The sequence below is a fragment of the Ursus arctos genome, unplaced genomic scaffold (assembly GCF_023065955.2).
Source record: "Ursus arctos isolate Adak ecotype North America unplaced genomic scaffold, UrsArc2.0 scaffold_5, whole genome shotgun sequence".
Classification (NCBI taxonomy): domain Eukaryota; kingdom Metazoa; phylum Chordata; class Mammalia; order Carnivora; family Ursidae; genus Ursus; species Ursus arctos.
In genome coordinates this window covers 49,334,572-49,358,946 of record NW_026623067.1, presented here as the reverse complement: position 1 = coordinate 49,358,946, position 24,375 = coordinate 49,334,572, and the positions used below count along the sequence as shown (strand labels likewise).

The following is a 24,375-nucleotide window of genomic DNA, read 5'->3' as shown; positions in this document are numbered from 1 at the left end:
AACGAAGAGTGAGTCACCCCAGCTCCCCAAATAAAACATATTTTTGAAAATCATAGAATACATATAGTTATGGTATGGTTTGTAAAAACAAAAAAGATGATGTGGCACTCTGTTCAGCAAATTTAACTCTACTTCAAACAACTGGCATATGAATATTCAGACAGTCCTTTCTTTTCATAGTATTATAAGTCTATAAAACTAATTGTGCCAGCCAAAATCTATGGAAAGTAGTTTTAATAATCAGTAGAGAAAATTACCATTGTTCTGTGATATTTAAAATTTCTTTGTCAAACAATAAACTTTGTTATGACTGTCAGTCATAAATATACAAGAAATGAAAAAATAGTAAAGCTAATATTAGTACACTGTAATGTAAGACATTTGAAACAATGAGAACTACAGTTACATCTTTGTTTAAATAAAACCCAACTGAAATCACTGGTCTTCTCATTGTATAACTTCTAATGCAAGCTGAGTATCTCTTCTATATCTTGGCTAATTATTATTCTTCTAAGTCCGAATCAGATTCCAACGTTTTGTCCTTTGCACTTCAGTGTTGTGAAATATCTTTGAGACTTTTTTAATGTGAAGTTTTTGCCAGTGTCATTTCCTCTCAGACATCTTCAGCCTTCTCATTACAACCACTTCTCCTCATGTATTTGGATAAGTTCACTCACCTGCATTGATTTCCTCAGTCTGTCTCTAGAGATTCTCAAATGGCCACAGTGTCAACATTTCCACAGTCAGCTATTTCTTCTATAACTCCATTTACATTCCATTTGAGTTTTATTTCTGGCATTATCGCTTAGCATATTTTTGGTGTACTTCCATTTTGTTGGTCAGTTCCCTCTTTTAATTATCAATTTTTCTAAAATTTCATATGGGTTTATCTCAGAAGCACAGAACTTTGCAGGCTCTGTGTAAACTGAATAACAAATGCACAGTAACCAGTCATTTACAGACTTTGAAAGAAGTCATGTAAATTGGTCACGAATTATGATGTGCATGTTATTTTTGTAGTGATTTGTGGACCAAAAAGCTAGTAGCCAACTTTGTGCTTTATGCTATTAGTCATAGTTAATATACCATGGTAACTGAATTTTGAACCATATTATTGGGGGATCTGGTATTTAACTAAATCATGATAACTTGCATTCTATGCTTAGTTTGCAAACTTCAAAGTGAGGACTGCTTATATATTTAAGTTAAAGTGTTTAAGGTAGTGTTTCTTTTTAAAGATTCCCCTCATTAAATGACGTCTTTGCTTAACTAAACAACTACACAGTCCTATTTTATTTAAAGATGTCTGCTCTAATTCGCCCCAGGTTCTTCCTTGTCAGTGATTAAGGGCAAAAGCATGAACACTGATATTGCAAAGTTTACAGTTCTTACCCCACTTTTTTTTTTTTTTTACAACTTCCTTGAGGTGTAAGTGACATACAATAAACTGCACATTAAACAGTTGGATGGGTTTTGACATACATACATGCTTTTGAAACCATCACCATCAAAATAACAAATATCCATAAGCCAAAAATTTCATCCTAACTCTTTGTAATGCTTCTTTTCTTTCTTTCCCTGCTTCATGCTGTTTTACTCCAGGAAACCATTCCTCTGTTTTCTGTCAGCATAGATTACTTGCATATTCCAGAACTTTATATAAATCATGCTTTGTCTGGCTCTTTTCATTCAGCATAATTATTTTGAAATTTCTCCTTTTGATTCTTTTTTACTGCTGAGGAATATTCTATTCTATGGATCTATCACAGTTTATCCATTCACTTGTTGATGGACATTTAAATGTTTCCAATTTTAGGCAATTACATATAAAGCTGCTGTGAATGTTCATGTGCGAGTTTTTGTGTGGATATATGCTTTTATTTCTCTTGGCTGAATGCCTAACAGTGTAATGACTAGAGCCTGTGTTTCACTTTTTAGAAACTTGTAGTTTTCTAGAAGCTTTAAATTCCCACCAATGGTGGATGAGAGTAGTTGCTCCACATTTTTGTTTCCCCTTTCCTGCTTTTTGGGGGATTATTTGAACATTATTTAATATTCCATTTTAATTTCTCTCTTGTGACATCTCGTTATGATTGTTTTTGGTGGTTGCTCTAGGAATTATAAAATACCCACTTAACTTTTCATTCTCTGGTTAGAAGCAATATTTTACTGCTTCATTTGGCATATAGAAACTTCATCACTCTTTATCCTCCAGCCATTTATGTTATCTCACGTATTACATTTACATACATTGTAAACCCCATCAGATAATGTTAATACATTTTGTTTTCATCTATCAAGCATACTTGAATTGTCAATTATATTTGCCTAGATATTTATCATTTCTTTGGCTCTGTCTTTAATCCTGATATCCCAAGTTTTCTTCTTAATCATTTCCCTTCTGTCTGAAGGACTTTATCTCTTTTAGAGCATGAACCAAAATTTCTCACATGCACATGCATGTACTTAACATGTACCAAAATTTCAGACTCCCAGAAGGAAAGCAGGTATTCATCACAAAGCATCTTCTTGGCTCCACACAGCCTAGGCACAGTGAACTGTTCTTATCCAGGAATGATGGGAACCCTCCTGAAATCACAGAAGCAGACAAAGGCCTATCTTGCAAGTAGGGCTTTCTAAGGATAGCAGTCTTTGGCCTGCTATGTTAACTCTTTTTTTGCACACCTTGCCTCCTTCCACACACACCCTGCCCTTGTTTACCTAGCATATTACCCTCTTACTTTCCTTCATTTAACCCCTCTACATTCCCTAAAAATTCAGTCCTAAAGTCTTTAGGTTGGATAGAGGTAGGCTTCCATATACAACCTGGGATTAGATTGGCTTAGAGTGATATTGCAGACCCTGAGCAGGTTGAGGAGGTAGTCTAATTGTGGGGACTGACAAGCCCAGGTGATGGGGTGTTAAGGGAGGCAGAAATCAAAGCCCAAGTCTGGTGAGCAATTTTCTTGTTGGGGATGGGGATGGTATTGGTGATGGGAGATTGGTTACATACAGTGGTATTGATCAAATAAGCATTAATGATAATGGGAGCTACATTTCTCACTGTTCAGAGAAAGGAACTCAAGAAGGGTTGATTATGTTTGTCCGTGTTTCTATGATTTTTTTACCGGTTATAAGCAGCACAGATTACTCTTATTATTTGAAAAATCATCAAATGGGGTGCCTGGGTGGCTCAGTCAGTCAAGCATCTGACTCTTGATTTTGGTTCAGGTCAGGATCTCGGGGTTGAGAGATCCAGCCCTGTGTTGAGGCTTAAGATTCTCTCTTTCTCCCTCTGCACACCCCCCCCCCCGCTCATGCATGCTCTCTCTCTGTCTCAAAAAAATGAAGTAAAATAAAATAAAAATTAAAAATAAAAAAATATTTTAAGAAATGGGAATTTCACTGGAAAATGTGAAAAATTATTTTCTGGTGAAATAGTGAAGCTCAGAGATGGCAGAACAGCATAATGGTCTGGAGAGAAAGTGTCAGAGTTCAGATCCAAGTTGAGCCAATTATTAGATGTATGACCTTGGGCAAATTACTTATGTCTTAGTTTTATAATCAGAAAGAGCAGTTACTAATATAACCTACCATCTAGGAAATCCATCACGTCAGATTGCCACTTATTAAATTTATTATTACCACTAATCACAGTGTCAGCAAATGGTAGGCTCTTAATATTAGCTGTTACTGTTGTTGATCAAGGTCAGAAAAGCAGTAAGTATTAGACTGGAGTTTTGAATCTAAGGCTAAACTGTTCCAGAAGACAAAGGCCTATGTGTATCTTTAAATCAAACGTTTGATACGTTAAAATGATTACCAAAATGTTTATAATTGTTAATGCTGCTACTGTGAAGATATAAAAGTATCAGTTTGTATCTTTTCTAGCACTGTGCATTGTTATTTTTAAAAAATAAAACTGGCAAATAGGCTAAAAATTTTCATATAGATAGCATCATGTTGGTCAGTAATGAATTTAGAAATCATTCTAGTTAAATTAATATAAATGCTCTTTAACATCCAACAGACTAAGCAGATTCTAATAGTTAACATTCACTGGGCACTTACTGTCATTGTAATGAGCACTTTTCATGTATTAACTCATTTAATCTTAATATCCATTCCAGAATAATGATGGTTTACAGTTATGCAATGTCAGAAATTTCATTCATCTTAATTTGTAAGAGTACTTGTTAGTCATCTTTTTATAGATATTTAATTGGCTTTTCAAAAATGTGCTTAACTGTTGAATTGAACATACTCATTAATTTTCTACCTAAGGTGTAAGAACACTCCGGGAAATTTTTTTAAAAAATACTGTAATTTAAGCTTTCGTCCACTAGGTGTCCTCAGTTAAGTTTAAGATATCAGAATTTATGGGGCTTGGGTGGCGCAGTCGTTAAGCGTCGGCCTTTGGCTCAGGGCGTGATCCCAGCATTGTGGGATCGATACCCACATCAGGCTTCTCTGCTAGGAGCCTGCTTTTTCCTCTCCCACTCCCCCTGCTTGTGTTCCCTCTCTAGCTGGCTGTCTCTGTCAAATAAATAAATAAAATCTTAAAAAAAAAAAAGATATCAGAATTTAACTTTTTGTTCATGAAAATTTATTTCAGTCTCTAAATATCTTAATAAAAACGTAATGAAGTTTAAGATAATGCTTCAGAGAAATTCTTTACATGTAATTGTTAGTACTGTTGGTATTTTTCAAATGTGTGGTAGATTTAAGCATTACTTGCAATTTTTGTTCTACCTGTAATTTTGGTGAAATAAGGATGTTTTTAATGCTTAAATTACTTTATTTTTTTTTGTTTTGTGTTTTTAAGATTTTATTTATTTATGTGACAGAGAGACAGCCAGCGAGAGAGGGAACATAGCAGGGGAGAGGGAGAGGAAGAAGCAGGCTCCCAGCCGAGGAGCCCGATGTGGGACTCGATCCTGGAACGCCGGGATCACGCCCTGAGCCGAAGGCAGACACTTAACGACTGCGCTACCCAGGCGCCCCTGTTGTTGTTTAGTTTTATCTTACTTTTAACCCTTTTCCATTTTTAATTTTTTTCAAGGGTTTTGGGACTGGAGTTAAACAAAGACAGAGATGTTGAAAGGATCCATGGCAGCGGAGTTAACACCCTTGACATTGAACCTGTTGAAGCAAGATAGTAAGTTTATTACACTTAAGCAGTCTTTTTTTTTTTTTTTTTCAGAATGAGATGCAGTAAAATCTTGCTTTCAAATTACTTATGTAAAGGTTCATAAAAAGTAGTAAAATTTCTAAATTGTAGCATTTTAAATCTGACATTACTAATTTAGATACATACAGAACATCACACCCTTACAATGTTGCCAGGTAAACATTTCCAAACTACTTTATATAAACATATTTATTGTAACAGACATTGAACTTCTTTGGATACAGAGGGCTTTTAAGTGCTGGGCTGTGTGCTTTAGGTCCTATTTTAAAACAGAGTTGCTACTCTGAAGAGTCTAATGGGAAAACAAATAGAATATAAAAAGTAGAAAGTATATGTTGGAGAATTAAGCTTGAAGAAATCCAACCTTTATTTGAACTCCTCCTGGGCTTTATCACGTAGCTGCTAAGTGACCTTGAGCAATTGACCTAACCTTTTTAATTCTCAGTTGCCTTAGCTATACAATGCTAACAATAACAGCTACCTAACAAGTTTGTTATAATTTAATTGAGATTATATGTGTAACATGATTAGCATAGGACCTGGCATATCATAGATCGTTGCCCCCCACTCTGTTAATCAAAAGCATTGTCATCTATACTTTCACTCCTTTCAGTCCATTCTCCATACAACAGCTGGAGTGTTTTGAAAAATGCAAATATGAACATGCCATCCACCCGCTTAAAACATATTGATCCCATATTACTCTTATAAGAAAGTTCAAAAAGCTTCATGTGGTCTGTAATTAGACCAAGTATAAGAGTAACTAAAGTATGTTGTATCATGTGTGTTTAGCATTGCCCCATAGTTTTTATATTACAATGAAGTGGTATGATTATTTACATTAAAATAAACCAGACAGGTTTGATGGAATTCTGTTTTTAATTTTCAGCCACTGTCATAGTTCCACCTAGTAGTCTATGGGAAACATGTACAGTGAACACATTCTAACTTAAGCACATGATTAAATCTAAAAGATGATCAGCGATAATTCTTTTCTTTGTTCTAAACTTTTCCAGATGCAACGTAGCACCTCCCATTCAAGTTCAGCTTTGGGCCATTTACTTTTAAAATAATGACATGAACAAAAAGGTATAGCTGATTTCTTTTGGTCATGGGTGCTGGTGGAAAAGATATTCAGTACTGCTTCTCCAGCCAGCCATTTGGAATAGAGATCGTTTGTCTAACCTGTGAAGTACATGAAGCCAGTAGGCTACCAGTTGTCAGAGTCAATGAGAAATATGAGAAATTACAGATTATATGTGCATAAAATATGTGTGAGAAATACAGGCTGAGGAGTCTTTTTGCAGAGCGTATTGAGAAAAGTCAAGATTCTCACTACAGTGGTTTTCCCCTTTGCATGGTGAAATCTGTTAACTATTTCATTTGTTTGCCAAGACTTGTATTTTGCATTAAGTCCTTTGGGCAGCAAAGAGAGTAATAATAAACAAAATGTATATTTAATGGAAAATTTAAATATCGATGTTTTTCTTAAGAAAATTAGTGCACATATAATTTGCCAAAATACTTCTTAATATTTACCAACCACCATGAGAGTTGTAGTGGTATCACTGAAACCAGAACAGAAACCAGAATATACACATCTGGTAAAGAAGCATTTATTTCCAAAGTTAGGAGTTATTTTAAGAAGTCTCCCTGAAAATAATGTTTTAACAAGTGCAATTGCATAAAGTTCATTTGCATATCATTCTGTGAAGCTTGAATTTTTTTTGCTATCTTCTAAATTCTTCTAAGTTACTGTTCATCATTAATACCAGGTTTTCTTGTCCATATAAAACATGAAGCTATATCTCTTACTGTGATTACTCTATGAGTGGAATAATAACCTCACAGTTAAATAATATCATTGTCCACAGATCCTTCAAATACAGAATCATTTAATTCCAATAGTGGCTCAATTGTTTCAACCAATTAATAGAATCCAAGGAAAGCTTTTGGAAATCATTCTAGCAAAGATGAAACATTTGACATTTTTATAAATACAATTTAAATTGAGTTAAAATGGTCACCTTTGAATACAATTTTTTGTTTTTGCATTGAGAATACATGTAGTGCCATGGTAAAATAAATAAATAAATAAAATATTTCACAAAATTCAAATAGGAAGCAAAAATATTTTCAGAACTGGCTTTGGTATACATGTAACTCATAGTTGTGTCCAAACAAGCTGCAAAATTCTGTCAATGGATATAAAAATTGTAGTTGTTAAAATTTATAAATATTTTCCTATATAAACACTTAGTTAACTACAAAAGTTTTGTGCTAAGCACTTTAGCATGGCATTACTTGCTGTCTTTTTTTACTAGCCATCATCAGTCAGATTTTTAGAACTGTTTCAGCAAAGAACTTTGAAGATCTACTTTTAAATAAAACTTATTATTCTACAAATTGGTATTGAATTTTTCTTAGAACAAGTCTATAAATGAGTGCTTCTATGACATGCTGCCTGTTCATGAACTCTTTGTAACTGGTTAACAACAAGATAAGGAGCTTGTACCAGAATGTAAGTTTAGTACATCACTAAGCACCCAAGTTATTTTTCATACTTTTCTCAGTGAAGAAAGAATTGTGTTCATGTGTGACACAAGCTCCTTATCTTGCACTTTAAATAACAAAGAAACTAAAGAGGGCAATATAAAAAAATAAATGTATAATACTTAGAACAAGTATGAGTGATCAAATATCCCCACAAACCACAAAATGTGGATGAGTGGGAACAAATCACTGACAATTAAAAGATCTGTGTAGTATCAGCATCTGTATCAGAAGAGACATTGAAAACCAGTGGAGCATCTAGTAGACCTGATAACTCCAAAATAAACAACGTTACTTGAAAGTTCAGCAAGCTAATTTGACTATAGTGGATGACACTGGGAGAGGATGACATACTCCCAATTATTAAGGGGTTCACAGTAAGACTGGAAGGGGCTGGAGCAGTCTGGGCCCTATGATCTCTCCAGCTAATCAACTTAAGATCTCCTAAAGGGCAAAACCCTAGAATGAAGAGAAACTGCTTGAATAGAATCCAAATTGAGCAGTATAGAGACAACTGAAACAAAGGGAAAAGATGGCCCAGATAAAAATTGAGGAGGTAAACAGAACCAAGAAATCTCTGAAAGTGAGGTGCTATGTACTGAATATCTTATTAAAAAAAAAAAAAGAAAAGGAAGATATTCTAGAGATACAAAATTTAAATATTATTCTAAACCAAGACTCCTTTCTAAAAGTTTGAGAAAAGTAATTTCATATAAATATGAGCAAAATAATAAGATTAAAATCAAAGTCCATTCAAAATTAATATAAAAAAGAGACTAAGTAATGACCCTTTAGACAATGTAGTATCAGAAAGATATGCCTATGAAATAGTTGAGAACTCTAACCTAATATTTTAAAACTAGTTAAAAGTCATTTTAAAAAGATACAAGATCAGAAAAAAATAACATAAGTTAGAATTAAGAAAACTCAGAAATGAGATGAACAAACTCAAGAAAACATTAGAAATAAAAGGCAGGTGTTTCAGAAATGAAGACTAAAGCATAAGAAACACAAGCAAATGAATACAAGAGGTAATACCTTAGAAATAGAAGGTAGGAAAGGAGGATATTTTTAAAAATCAAGGAGAAATTGAGAAAGATAAAAAATTCAAGAGATGAGAACATATGTGGAAGATAGGCAAAGAAGATCCAGCATACATTTAATAGGACTTCCCAGAGAAGAAACCCAAAGGAGGAGAACAGAGTCAATATTAAAGGTATAATCCAAGAAAATTTTCCTAAAAAAAATAAGATCTAAAACTACATATAAGGGAAAGAAAATCCTGTTTTAACTAAACTGCTTTGGGGCTTTATTTCCAAAGAAATGAAGTTTCTTATCTCAGATATTCAGGGAAATAAAATGTGAGTCAAGGGTTGTATATCCAGCCAGACTGATTTTCAAGTACAAAAGAACTGACAAATTGTCAGTAACATACAAGAATACAGGGACTGTTGCTCTTCTTAGCCCTTTCTTTGGAATTTACCAAAGAGTAAAATCAGAGAATCATAATGAGTAGAGAGACAGCAACATGAGGTTTGATTATGAGCAATAAGATTAACAAATAGCAATTCTTCATTTAGATATATAAATTCATAGATCTGTCTGTCTTTCTTGATAGATTGTGGACTCTGGAAAGACAGAAACTATGCCTGTCTTGTTCACAGTTACATTAGTAGAGTGCCTAACATATTTCAGGTGCCCAAAGTTGAATAAAGTGAGTAAATGTGTTTTTAATACTAAATCTAACATTTATTAATCCTTTCTTTTTTGTGAGGCAGTATAAAACTCACTTGCATATATAATTTTTATCTTTACATCATCTTTATGACTTAGATGAAAATGTACCCTTCTTCACAAATGTTTGAAGGCTTAGGTGAAGTAACTTGCCCAGAGTCAGATAGCTAGCATTAGTAACAGCTGGTCTGTCTGATTCCATTTTCATTTATCACAGTTTTAATTAGGACATTAAGAATGACTTCATAATATTTTACTTTCTAAATAAAGATAGATCTTTTGCCGTCTTGTTTCTACTGTCCTTTTTGGAATTACAAAGGTAAACTTTAAATGGTCACAGATTGAATCTTTCTATATTAATTCCACAAATATTAGATTGAGGAATTTTACTTTATTAAAAACCTATATTAATGAAGATTTACTCTGTATTTGTGGGCATAATACATTTGGGTGTTTGTGGATCAGTAAATTTTCAGAAATATATAATAAATAAATGAAGTACATAAAATGATAAATTAATGTGAACTTTTTTATTATTAGCATGTTATCAGGTGGTTCAGATGGTGTGATTGTACTTTATGATCTTGAGAACTCCAGCAGACAACCTTATTACACATGTAAAGCAGTGTGTTCCGTTGGCAGGTGTGTATTAAAAATGTAATTCATGAATTTAAACATTTTAGTACTTTTTGCATCAAATGGAAAACATAAAAATAGTAGTCATATGATCGTCTCAAGCTAATTGTTCAAATGTCACATTTCACATGGATATCCTTTGACGTTTTCTTGAAAATAAAAACCTTTGATTATGTCCTTTTTGTTGTGCATCTACCTAGCACACCGTGGTAACTAATCAAAGTTTTTAGTACCACTTAGCATAAGATTTATTTATTTATAAGTCTTTCAACTAATTCTAAACACAAATTATATTTTCCAACTGATATTAATAGAACAAAAAGATGAATGGCTAGAAGCAGTAAATATACGGGCAGTCCCTCACCAAACATACACACCTACACACAACTATCTTTTCTTTCTCCTTACTCAAAGCTGCCTAACTTAACATACCTCTCTTTGTCTTAAGTCTCCTGACTATTCTTTACTGGCTTTCCAGTCTCGTGAGAATTATTTTTAAGTGTCTAGAAATACGTTTTATGACTGTTGTAATTTGTTCATAATGGCTACTTAATTTTTCTTTGTCACCTGTATCTGATCCAATATTGAGCACAGCTTTGAGTTAACAGGGAGAAAGGGTGTTGGGAAAATGCTTTCAAGAGGAAAAACTTCATGAACATTAATGTCCACAATCATTCTGTATTAAAGCTGTTCCCAAAGCACTAGAATGGGTACATAATCCATGGAGTATTTGGGAGGAGATTTGCAGTTGTTTCTTGGCTCTGATGTTTCACTTTGGAAATAAAGATTTGGGACGCTGTTTCTCTGAATCTCAGATGATTTTGTTTTAGAGATAATTATACCTGTCCTGTCATTCTTGTAAGGTTTCTGTGAGTCTTAGATGAAATATTGTCTTTTAAAAAGCATGTTAAAAACTTAAGCTACTCTGTAAAGCAATTTAATTATAAGGACACTTGGTACAAAACAAGATAACACCTCTAATAGTCTGAAACTTGGTTTCTAAGAGGCTTACACCATTTTATACTCTCACTCCACTTGTACCAACAAAAACCCTAAATGCTAAAATGTAAGATAGTCATATTAATTCATTTAATTCATTTTCTCTTCTTTTATCTTAGCTAACATTTTAACATTGTTTAATTTGTTACATAACAAAATAGTATTTTCATATATACCACATGCTATCTAATGTTATTCCCGAGGAACTGTGATCTACTTTTCTGGTAGTTAAAGTCAAGTAAATGCTTAGTGTGTCAGTCTTTTATTTTACCATAACATTCTTCTTGGATTCACTCTTTGTCTTTAAAAGCATAACTCTGAATGTAATTGGGTGTACAGTGAGCATGTTTGCAAAATGAGTTAAAGTAGCATTTTTTATGTCGGAAGACTTTATAATCTAACTTTACAAAATAATTTCACTAAAAATTTTTATTAAGTTAATGTGGCTTAGAGTGTTTGCTAATATTTATTTTTACTTTACTTAATGCATATGTTCTCAAGCACCAAAAAGATTCCCTTTCTGTACCAAATTTCTCATTAAATATGAATGAGAATAACAGGTCATACCTGGTAAGACAATAATATAACATTTTGTTCTATTCTTAAATTTAAATTTAAAATATAAATGAGCTTTTCTTTTTAATCACTACATTAAAGATTTGTTTTACTGTAACTGGAAAATCTTGGTATCCATGAAGGTTCTTAGGAGCACATAGGAATCAGTTCTCCTTATTTTAAGCAGAAATTTATTGGTAAGATATTTAGTATCTCGTATAACTGTTGGGAAGGTAAGAGAATCAAATGTGGGAAATGAGCAGAAGGTGAGAGAAACTAAGGCAAAGACAACAGTTGGGGTTCATACCACAGGAACAATTTAGTTTGGGTTCTACTTGTCACCAGCACAGACTCTCAACTCCATGACTATGAATAATTGTTAAATATCCCTGAGTTTTGCATCACTAGCTGGAGTTTTAGAGTCCCAGACAGGTTTGGGGAAGCTTAGACCATACGTCCATGCCCTTACTGCCAAGGGAAAGGGAAAGAGAATGTCTGGAGTCCCTGGCTTTCTGTAACAAGAGGCAATAAAGGGAGATGTCCCCCAAATAGGAGGAGTTTGGATCCACTTAAAAAAAAATTCCAAGTATCCACTCCACAACCAAAAATCGAGTATCCACTACACAACCAAATTGTAATCATCCCTTTCCCAAGAGGTGATAGATCCTCAGTCTACTTAATTACCACATCCAGCTCCAGTTCAAGATAATGTCCATTTTCCACTAGTTTTACATGATCATTTATCAAATTATGCAACCTGTGGACTCAGTTTGTTGTTAATCTATATAAAATAATGGAGGCAAGAGAGAGGAAAGAATAGGGAAATCAATATATATATATATATAGATAGATATCTATCTATCTATCTATCTATCTATATATATATATATATATATATATCATATATGACATAGAAAGGAATTATGGGTAGACACTATAGTCCTTTTCTGCAGCTCTCTCAATGCCAGAACTAACACTTTAAGGCTTTCCTTCATGTTCTCATTCATTCAGGTGCTTAAGGTCCTTCATCCTGTATTGATCTAAACCTTCACCTTAAGGAATCAGAATTCATGATGGTCCTGTCTGTGTAGGATTGCAGTGGTCTTCTGTTAACTTCTGGTTGTTTATTTTGTTATGGAAAATTTCCAGCATAATCAAGAGAGTATAGTGAACTATGTACCCATCATGCAGCTTCAGCAACCATCAGTCATAACCAATCTTGTTTCATCTCTAACCCCACCCACAGAGGATTATTTTGAAGCAAATCCCAGAAGCATATTATTTCATTCATTATTGTTTATATCTCTAAAAATAGCAATTTTATTATCTCACACAGTAATTCCTGATATTAAATATCCACTTGGTGTTCAGATTTCCGTCATCTTCTCATAAGGGTTACTTAACAGCCAGTTTGTGTGAATTAAAATTTAGTAAAGTGACATATATACCATATGTATCACCAGTTCAGGGCATATACTGCTTCCTTTAGGACAGCGTATCACCCTCACAAGGTGGTGTATTATAGCTGATATCATTACTGAGTCTTCAACAGATCATGCTGCTGTAGGTGATGGGTTACATAAGAGTGGTGCCTTGGACATCTACTGATTAATTGCACTTTTTTGTCATTGAGTAAGTTCCTTGATCAGAAGCAATATTGCGTGGGATACCATGGAACTATGTGAGGCATTCAACAATTCTAAGAATGATAATACTGATAAAATGGTATTTGGGAAAAGCATATCCAAAACCAGAATGGGTATCTTCCAGTATGGAAAAATCACTGCCCCTCTCCATGGAGAGGTTTAGTGTAGCTGTCTAATTGCTCCAAGCTCAAATACAGAAATAGGAAGTCTTCCATTTAATGAGCCTTAGTAGGAAGCATGCCTCCACATTACACTACAGAAGCCTGAAACTAGAGGTACCTGGAAATTCTCCTCGGACAGGGGGGATGCAGGCCTGTGATCCAGGTTTGGCCGTTTATATTGTCCTACTTGAGACTGCTATGTGTTAATATAGTATCGGTTTTGAAACTCACGTAAGCCAAGTATTTCTAAATTTTGAATGCTGTTTTGTAGAAACCATCCTGATGTTCACAAATACAGTGTGGAGACTGTACAGTGGTATCCTCATGACACTGGCATGTTCACATCAAGCTCATTTGATAAAACTCTGAAAGTGTGGGATACAAATACATTACAAGTAAGTATATTAAAACCTTTCCAGATAGCTCTAGAAGATGAAGGAGAATTGAACCCTAAACCATTTTAGTGTGATTATTTGCTAAGATGTTTTGTATGTGGTGGTTGAGGAGAGTTTGAGTCCCCGTTGCTGACTACCCTGTGACATTAGGCAAGTGTGTGCACCTCTGTGTGTTCCAGTTTCCTCACCTGTGAATGGGGGTAGTGACTGTATCTTATAGAATGGTTGTAAATATGTTGATATATGTAAAGTACCTAGAACAGTGGTTAGCGTATAGTGAATGCTCAAAAGACATTCGTTATTATCATCTTTATTATTTGAAAATTATTGTCTAGTGATCTAAGGAAGAAAATTGGATTTACCTTCTATTGACTTAAAACCTTAGAGGAAAAGAAAATTACTAATATTGCTTAGTAAAGGTAGACACTAAATAATAAAGGTAGATAATAAAAGTGGCACCAGGGTGGCTCAGTCAGTTAAGCAGCTACTTTTGGCTCAGGTCGTGATCCCGGGGTCCTGGGATCGAGCCCTACTTCAGGCTTCCTGCTCAGCAGGGAGCCTGCTTCTCCCTCTACCTCTGCCTGCTGCTCCACCTGCTTATGCTCTCTCTCTGTCAAATAAATAAATAAAATCTTTAGAAAACAGAAAATAAAAAATATTTTTTATGATATTTGGTTAAATTTATATTTCTAGTGCTAATCTTTTCCCTGAGCTCTAGTCGCATATGTCTCTACCTGTCTCCTGAACCTCTCTTACTTGAATATAGGGTAATCTCCTCATATATAACATGTTCCAAACTGAACATGATCACTTCTCACTTCCATTCTTTAAACTCTTCCATATTTTCTTTTCCTTCTCTCACCAACACTGTACATCTAGACTACTACTAAAAACTCGTGATATTCCTGCATTACTTTGCTTCCCATATTTTCCATGGTAAGTTCTACCCCAGATTAAACTTATTATAAAGTGGTTTCATTGTGTCTCTACCCAAAATCTGTACGGACTTCCATTCTCTAAATTCAGTCTGGTGTTCTAAATTCCCCCAACCTCAACCCCTATTCCCTCAACCTTAGCTTCTGCAACTCTTTTCCACCTAAATTATTTGCGGTCTCTAAATTGATCTCCTTTTGTCTTCTGATCACATCTTGATTGTATTATAGTCCCTTCTTCAAGTTCCTTTCCCTATGCAACTTTTTTCATCTCTTAATTGTCCAAATTTTGTACCTTTAACCAACTTCTCCATATTTTGTTTCCCCCTGCCCCCACCAGTCCCTCATAACCACCACTTTATTCTGTTTCTATGAGTTTGACTTTTGTAGATTTCACATATAAATGATATATAATAGTTATCATTCTCTGACTTATTTCACTTAGCATAAATGGCAAAATATCCTCCTTTCTTGTGGCTGCATAATAGTCCATTGTACAAAAATACCATATCTTCTTTGTCTCTGCATACACTCATGGACACTTAGGTTGTTTTCATGACTTGGTTATAATAAATATAAAATAAATATAAATAATGGTGCAGTGAATATGGGGGTGAAGATATCTCTTCAAGATAGTGACTGCGTTTCCCTTGGATATATATTCAGAAGTGGAATTGCTGGATCATAAGATAGTTCTGTTTTTAATTTTTTGAGAAACCTCTGTACTAGTTTCCACAGTGGCTGTACCAATTCACATTCCCACCAACAGTGCACAAGGATTCTCTTTTCTCCATATCCTCACCAACACTTATTATCTCTTGTCTTTTTGGTATTAGCCATTCTAACAAGTGTGAGGTGATAGCTCACTGTGGTTCTGATTTACATTTCCCTGATGATTAGTGAGAGTACTTTTTCACGTACCTGTTGGCCATTTGTATGTCTTCTTTGGAAAAATGCCTTTTCACTTTCTCTGCCCATTTTTAAATTGGATTGTTCATGGTTTCTTGGCTCTTGAGTTGTATGAGTTGTTTATATATTTTGGATATTAACCCCATATCAGACACATGATTTGCAAATTTTTCTCCCATTCAGCAGGTTGTCTTTTTATCTTATTGACGGTTTCCTTTGCTGTGCAGAAGCTTTTTAGTTTGATGTATGGTTCCACTTGTTTATGTTTCCTTTGTTGCCTTTGTTTTTGGTGTCAAGTCCAAAAAACCATCACCCAGAGACCGGTAACAGGGAGCTTACTGCTTTTGTTTTCTTCTAGGAGTTTTATGGTTTCAGGTCTTACATTCAAGTCTTTAATCTAGTTTTTAGGACTTATTTGGAGCCTAACTCACGACCCTGAGATCAAGAGTTCAGCATTTAACCAACTTAGCCACCTAGGCACTCCTCAAGTCTTTAATCTATTTTGTAATTTATTTTTGTTTATGGCATAAGAAAGTGGTCCAGTTTCATTCTTTTACCTGTTGCTGTCTGATTTTTCTAGTAACCATTTCATGAAGAGACTATCCTTTCCCCATTTGATATTCTGGGCTCTCTATTCCGTTCTGTTATCAGTGTGTTTGTTTTTATGCCAATACCCTATTTTGATTACTGTAATTTTGTAAAATAGCTTGAAATCAGGAAATATGATACCTATAGCTTTTTTTCTTCTCCCTTAAGATTGCTTTAGCTATTTGGGAGTTTGTGATTCCATATGAATTTTAAGAATTTTTTTTTTCTGTTTCTGTAAAAATGCCACTGGAATTTTGATAGCACTTGCACTGAATCTGCAGATTGCTTTCAGTAGTACGGACATTTTAACAGTGTTAACACTTGCAATCTGCGAGCATAGAATATCCTTTCATTTATTGTGTTTTCAATTTCTTTCATCAATATCTGATAGTTTACAGTGTACATATCTTTTACCTACTTGGTTAAATCTAGGTATACTATTCTTTTTGGTGCAGCTGTAAGTGGGATTATTTTGGTGTATAGAAACACAACAGATTTTTATATATTTGATTTTATATCCTTCAGCTTTATTGAATTTATTAGTTCAAAGAGGTTTTTGGTGAGTTTGGGGTTTTCTATACATATTATCATGTCATCTGCAAATAGAGACAATTCAAATTCTTCCTTTCCAATTTTTATGCTTTTTTTCCTTGTTTCATTTCCCTGGCTAGAACGACGACTTCTTCTTCTTCTTCTTCTTCTTCTTCTTCTGCTTCTGCTTCTGCTTCTGCTTCTTCTTCTTCTTCTAAGTTTTATTTATTTATTTGAGAGAGAGAGAGCATGAGCAGGAGGGGCAGAGGGAGAGGAAGGGAGAGAATCTTCAAGCAGACTCCACGCTGAGCGTGGACACTGACATGGGCTCAGTTTCATGACCCTGAGATCATGACCTGAACTGAAACCTAGAGTTGGAAGCTTAACCGACTGTGCCACCCAGGTGCCCCCTGGCTAGGACTTCTGATGTCAAGTTGAGTAGAAGTGAGGTTTGGGCATCCTTGTCTTGTTCCTGATCTTATAAATTATATAAAAAAAAATAGAAAATTAAAAGACTGAAAGCCCTATAGAGAACTAGACAGCCGAACATGTTTTTTAAAGATTTTATTTATTTGTTTGGGAGAGAGACAGAAAAAGAGAGCAGGGGACAAGCAGAGGGAGAAGGACAAGCAGACTCCACGCTGAGCACAGAGCCCAACACGGGACTCCATCCCAGGACCCTGATATCAGGACCTGAGCAGAAATCAAGAGTTAGGTGCTCAACCAACTGAACCACCCAGGTGCCCATAGGCAAAACACTTGCTTAGACACTTCATAAAAGAGGATATCTAAGTACCCAATAAATAAATACATTCAATTTTATTAATTGAGCACCTGGATATTTTAATTAAATCTACATTGGTTACCTCTCTATATCCTCCAGAATGGCTAAAATTAGAGGGTCTGATAACAATAACAAGTGTAACTGTTGCTGATGAGATTACAGTTGGTATACATATTTGGTATCAACTGAGGCCAAATATGTGGGTTTCTTGTTACCCAGAAGAAACATTTTTGAGTATATAAATGCATACATATGTGCACCAAGCGACATTTACAAGAATGTTCATAGCAGCACTATTCATGATAACCAAAAACTGGAAAAATTCCAAATGTCTATTAACAGTCAAATGAAATCTGACACATTTTACATTGGAATACTATCCAGCAATGCCAAGGGAACACTCACTTCTATATCAATAAAATGTATGAATTTTTTTTTTTTAAGATTTTATTTATTTATTCGACAGAGATAGAGACAGCCAGCGAGAGAAGAAACACAAGCAGGGGGAGTGGGAGAGAAAGAAGCAGGCTCATAGCAGAAGAGCCTGACGTGGGGCTCGATCCCATATCGCCGGGATCACGCCCTGAGCCGAAGGCAGACGCTTAACCGCTGTGCCACCCAGGCGCCCCTAAAATGTATGAATTTTACATAATATTGAGAAAATAACCAGACACACAAGAGTACTTAATATATAATTCCTATTCAAAAATGGCAAAACTAATCTAAAGTGATAGAGGTCAGTATGGTGGTTATCTTTCTTGGTGAGGGTTAAAAGGGAATGTAGGGAGCCTTTTGGGGGTGTTAGTAATATAATGTTTGTAATGTTCTATGTTACAATGCAGGTAGTGGTTACTTTGTCAAAATTCATTGAGCTGTAACTTATCTGTATACTTTTCTGTATGTTTGTTACTTACACTTCAATTGAAAGTGTGGTTTAAAAGTAATAAGCCATACATTTGCATTTTCTTTCATTAACATTGACTTCTTTTTAAAACTGAGAAAAGATATCTTGATTTCAATTTTTCTTTAGAACGTAAATGTTTTTGCCAATTCAAAATAGTGTTTCATGGGGGCACCTGGCTGGCTCAGTCAGTAGAACATGCAACTTTTGATCTTGGGGTTGTGAGTTCGATACTCAGGTTGGGTGGAGAGATTACTTAAAAAAATAGTATTTCATGGGGTGCCTGGGTGGCTCAGTCATTAAGCGTCTGCCTTTGGCTCAGAACGTGATCCCCTTATCAGGCTCCCTGCTCTGCTGGGACCCTGCTTCTTCCTTTCCCACTCCCACTCCCCCTGCTTGTGTTCCCTCTCTCGCTGTCTGTCAAATAAATAAATAAAATCTTTTTTAAAAAATAGTATTTCATGAGTTCATATCTCATGTCTATCTGAAATAGACAAAGCATTTTATTGATAAGAACTTTGAAAGTATTCAATAAGAAATAATTTCATGCCCATCTGCTAGGTACAAAGAAGAATAAGGAAGGCATGATATTGTCCTTTTCCACATCCTCTATCCCTGTCACTAATTTTTCCTATTAATGTACATATTATATATATGTCATACTTTTACTTCATCTGAGTTTTCCATAAGTGTGTTTTAAAGCTTGAGCATATGATATGGCTTAAAGGAGTATCTTCACTAGAGACTTCTCTGTTATACGTTAGGGTAAAGAACAACTTTTTCTTATTCTGAGTTTTCTTAGAAATTTGCATAATGGAACATAAATCAGAAAATACAGATGTTGGTATCCAGGCCATGTTCTTTAGAAATGAGTAAAATTCTTTAATATATTCCGTAGTATGTATTCAATTTCTGTTACATGTTAAAGCTGGGGATTCAGTGGCAATCAAAATAAACATTGTCCCTGCCCTGTGGCAAGGAGCTTCGGTTTAGCAAGGAAAACAAATGATTAAACAAGAAATAACAGTGAAGTCCAAAAGGACTATAACTGTAAGTGTACAGTGTTTTAGCAGGGTCACCTAATCTATGGAGAATCAGGGAAAGCTTTCTAGAGCAAGTGATTTCTGGCTCTGGCTTTTGGCTGAGATGAAGGATGATGAGTAGAAATTGGCCAAGTCCATAAAAGAAGGATGAGAGTTCTAGTCAGAGGAAACAATGTGAGAAAACTCTTTGGGGTAACAGTGAATGTGACGTTTTACAAACTGAAAGAGGCTCACAATGGCTAGAGTGCCAAAGGACAGTAGCCAGATACAAAGCCAAAAAGGTAAGCAGTGTCTGTATCATGAGAGGCCGTGTTACTTTTATTAAGTAGGTTGAATATTTTCCTGGGAGAAAAAGTAAGCTTTTGAAGAGTCTAAGTGGTGGCCAAAAATGAAAACATCAAATTGTCATTTTAGATGAAACAGTCTGGATATGTTGCCAATAGTTTGGAAGGTAGTAGCAAGAGGAGAGTCAAAGAGTCCAGGGAGGAAATTCCAGTAATTCAGGCAGAAGTCCGTAAATCCTGGCTTGACTTGAGTAATGGCAACAGGATAAATAGATATGAGAGGATTATAGAGAATTGACAGGAGTTGCAAGTTGATTAGCTATCAGGAATAGTGAAATATCAAGGATTTCAGGGAAATGCAAATCAAAACCACAGTGGGATAACCATTTCATACCTTTCAGGATTGCTGTAATCAAAAAGACAATAACAGGTGTTGAGTAGGATGTGGATAAACTGGAACCCTCATAAATCACTGGTGGGAATGTAAAATGGTACAGCCGTTTTTGGAAAACAGTTTCTGAAAAGGTTAAACGTAGGTTTAGCATATGACCTAGCAATTCCACTCCTGTGTATATACCCAAAGCGAAGTGAAAATATAACTTCACACAAAATTTGTACACAAATGTTCATAGTGGCATTATTCAAAATGACCAAAAAGTGAAAACAAATAAAATGTTCATCAACTGACGAATGGGTAGCCATCAAATGGAATATTATTCAGCAATAGAAAGAAGTGAAGTACTGATACATGCTAGTGTGGATGAACCTTGAAAACATCATTCTAAATGAAATGAAAAAAGAAAACATTACGTTAAATGAAAGATTGCATAAGACCACAAATTGTATAATTCCATTTCTGAAACATCAAGAAATAGGCTAATTTATAGAAACAGAAAGTAGATTAGTGGTTTCCTAGGGGAGAGGGTAGGGGAAAATGGGGAGTATCTGCTGATGGGAATGGGGTTTCTTTTTGGGGTGATAAAAATATTCTAAAATTGATTTTGGTGATGATTGCACAATTCTATGAATATACTAAAAACCATTAAAGTACCTACTTCGAATGAGTGAATTGTATGGTATGTCAACTATAGCTCAATAAAGGTATTTAAAAAGAGCAAGAATAGGGGCGCCGGGGTGGCTCAGTCGTTAAGCGTCTTCCTTCGGCTCAGGGTCCCAGGGTCCTGGGATTGAGCCCTGCATCGGGCTCCATACTCCGCTGGGAGCCTGCTTCTTCCTCTCCCACTCCCCCTGCTTGTGTTCCCTCTCTCACTGGCTGTCTCTTTCTCTGTCAGATAAATAAATAAAATCTTTTTAAAAATATTAAAATTAAAAAAATGAGCAGGAATTATTCTCAAGTTCTCTATGTTGGGCAGTTGGGTAGAGTATATTGTTATTTACTAAGAGAAAGATTAAGGGGGGTATTGAGTTCAATTTTGGATTTGTTGAATTTGAAGGATTCACAGTAAATCCAAATGAAGATAATCTAGGAAGTGAGCTATCCATATCTGGTATTTAAGAATGTGGTCTACACAGAAAATACAGACTTGTGTCACTACCATATAGGTGGCAGTTGAAGAGAAGAGTGCTTAGAGCAAAACCTTGAGGAAGACCAAGATTAAGAAGACAGGAAAAGGAAAAACAAAGCCTGCAAAAGACAATGAGGAGTAGTAGCCAGAGAGAGTAAAAGGAAAATTGAGTATGTGATATAATGGAAACCAGTGAAAGAGATTGTTTTAAGGAAGATGGAGTAACCTGCTGTGTTGAATGTTACTGACAGTTTAGGTAAGATGAGGTCTCTACTTGGTGGTGGCAGGTATCAGTGATCTGGAAAGAGTAGTATGAATGGGAGTAGTGGAGATAAAAATAAGATTGTGGTGAGTTGAGAAATATGTGGGAGATAAGAAATTAGAGTCAAAATTTGGATTCAAAGAGGAAGAAGGAAGATTAATTAGGGATATGGTATGCAAGGTTTTTGTTCCTTGTCTTGGGGAGAGGGTTGCTGTTAAAGATGAAAGAAATATGAACATTTTTTAATGCTGATGGGAATGAGCTAGTAGGGAGGGAGAATTTTTAGATATCCTGGAGATAGAGGAGATAATGTGTAGCGTGAGATTTTTAACAGTGTTGAGGGGGATCTGAACACAGGCAGGGGTATTAACTTTAAATATGAGGAAGGACGAATTTCCGTAACAGGAACAAAGAAGGAAGAAAGGTAAATGGAAGCAAATGTATTTGTAGGTTTGTTGATAAGACATTCAAGGAATACTCATTGAATTACTTCCTGTTTTCTCTTTGTAGTAAAAAATCAGATCACCTGTTATGACTCAGTGGTGGTGTTTGTGCAGAGTGGGGAAGTTTGAAATAGCTGTGAATATTGCAGAGAATAGTAGTGTAATAAAATAAGACTGGCAGTCAATACTGAAAGCACAGTTGAGACAAATGATCTTTTAGAGTGATGCTAATTTGACTTACTGTAAGATTCTCTTCTCTTGAGTTAAAGCAGAGGTCAGCTTACTAAGCAGTCCATAGGCCAAGTCTGGGTCCATGGCCTCTTTTTGCAAATAAAATGGTTTTGTTTGTTTGTTTGTTTTTTGTCTATGGCTGCTTTGACACTACAGTGGCAGAAATAAGTAGTTGGAAGTGACAGAAATGAGTGATAGTCCTCAAAGCCCAAAATATTTACAGTCTTACCCATTACAGAAAAAGTTTGCTGACCTCTGGTGTAGATCAGAGTGGATACAGGTGCAGAGAAGGCAGACATTTGGAGTCATCCAGGGTTGAAGTCTTGACAGAGTGAAAGGATTAATCACAAAGGAGTTGAAGAGATGATGACTGAAGTAAAGTATTGAACCTTGGAATCCATGCTGAAGAAGGAAAAAAAGCAAAGACAGGGGGGAACTGATAGGAGTTTCGGGTTTTATTTGGATGTCTTGGAAGTAGTTGGGAAAAACTAAGCTGAAAATGGTAGAAGACTGTGGTCGTACATTACATACATGAAATGTATGATTTTGAAGGAAGAGCAAGGTTAGGTGATGAAAGTACTGGGATATGGTAGCTGAGGCTGAATGGGACCGAGAGGCAGAGAACTGGCTAGATCACCTGTGTACATGATGAAATTCCCCAGACTGGAGTTGAGAGGAAGATGGTGAGCCAGGTGGTTGTCTTTTCTTCATCCCTCGAATTTATTAGAGAAACGTTCTTTCTCTCACAAAAGGGACAGAGTGCAATAAATAACATAGTATTTTTTTTTTTTTAAGATTTTATTTATTGGAGCACCTGGGTGGCTCAGTCATTGAGCGTCTGCCTTTGGCTCAGGACGTGATCCCGGCGTTCTGGGATCAAGCCCTGCATCCGGCTCCTCTGCTGGGAGCCTGCTTCTTCCTCTCCCACTCCCCGTGCTTGTGTTCCGTCTCGCTGGCTGACTCTCTCTCTCTCTCTCTGTGTCAAATAAATAAATCTTAAAAAAAATAAAGATTTTGGGGGCGCCTGGGTGGCACAGCGGTTAAGCGTCTGCCTTCGGCTCAGGGCGTGATCCCGGCGTTACGGGATCAAGCCCTACATCAGGCTCCTCCGCTATGAGCCTGCTTCTTCCTCTCCCACTCCCCCTGCCTGTGTTCCCTCTCTCGCTGGCTGTCTCTATCTCTGTCAAATAAATAAATAAAATCTTTAAAAAAAAATAAAGATTTTATTTATTTATTCATGAGGAGAGGGAGAGGCAGAGGGAGAAACAGGCTCCCTCCAGAGCAGGGAGCCCAATGTGTGACTGGATTCCAGGACTCTGGGCTCACGACCTGAGCCAAAAGCAGACACTTAACTGACTGAGCCACCCAGGCACCCCAGTAACATAGGATTTAAAATTAACAGGTTTTTGAGGGTATCACAATTCTATGTGTAAGTCAGATAAATTGCTAACAGTCATTTAAAAATTGGTAACAGTGTGGAAATAAGTAAATAGAATGTTTACTGCTTTTGTGATTATAATTAGAACTTACACTTTTCAAATGTCTTTTGATTATCAGACCGCAGATGTATTTAATTTTGAAGAAACTGTTTATAGTCATCATATGTCTCCAGTTGCCACCAAGCACTGTTTGGTAGCAGGTTTGTACCTGTACTCTTTTGCTTCTCAACATATTGAAACTTGCTCCCTTTTAATACCTAGTTAGTTTTGATATAGACATTTTAACCCAGATGAATATCACAATTCTTAAAAAAAAATAAAAGCTCAAGTGTATGGTATATTTACATTTAGTTTATTGGTATGGTGCAAGTTGGGCACTGTGCTAGTGGCAAGGATTCAAAGATTAAGAAAGCACATTTCTATTCCCTAAGGAGTTAATTTTCAATGACCAAAGTTTCAAAGATTTTATTTACATGAACAAAATTGGGCAACTTTTTCAATTCAACACAATAAAAAAATGGAATTTATTTCTTTTTCTCTAAGATTGTGTTACTCAAATTAAACATCCATTTTTATGAAAGCACCTACAGCAAGAATTTTCATGTGTGAGGAAGAAAAAATGTTTTTCTGGT

General features: G+C 35.5%; 1 protein-coding gene across 5 annotated transcripts in view; it reads left to right on the top strand.

The window, feature by feature from the left end:
- The window catches only part of ERCC8 (ERCC excision repair 8, CSA ubiquitin ligase complex subunit), a 53,230-nt gene that overhangs the window by 6,271 nt on the left and 22,584 nt on the right, over positions 1 to 24,375 (top strand). For 4 of the 5 annotated variants that reach the window (XM_026498916.4, XM_026498918.4, XM_057307081.1 and 1 more), the window contains exons 2-5: positions 5,063 to 5,158; positions 10,019 to 10,120; positions 13,747 to 13,870; positions 23,862 to 23,943. In XM_026498916.4, coding sequence (XP_026354701.1) covers positions 5,063 to 5,158; positions 10,019 to 10,120; positions 13,747 to 13,870; positions 23,862 to 23,943 — 404 coding nt within the window. Of the gene's footprint in view, positions 1 to 5,062; positions 5,159 to 6,207; positions 6,281 to 10,018; positions 10,121 to 13,746; positions 13,871 to 23,861; positions 23,944 to 24,375 lie in introns of those variants that run through there. The other variant, XM_057307080.1, reaches the window with a different exon arrangement.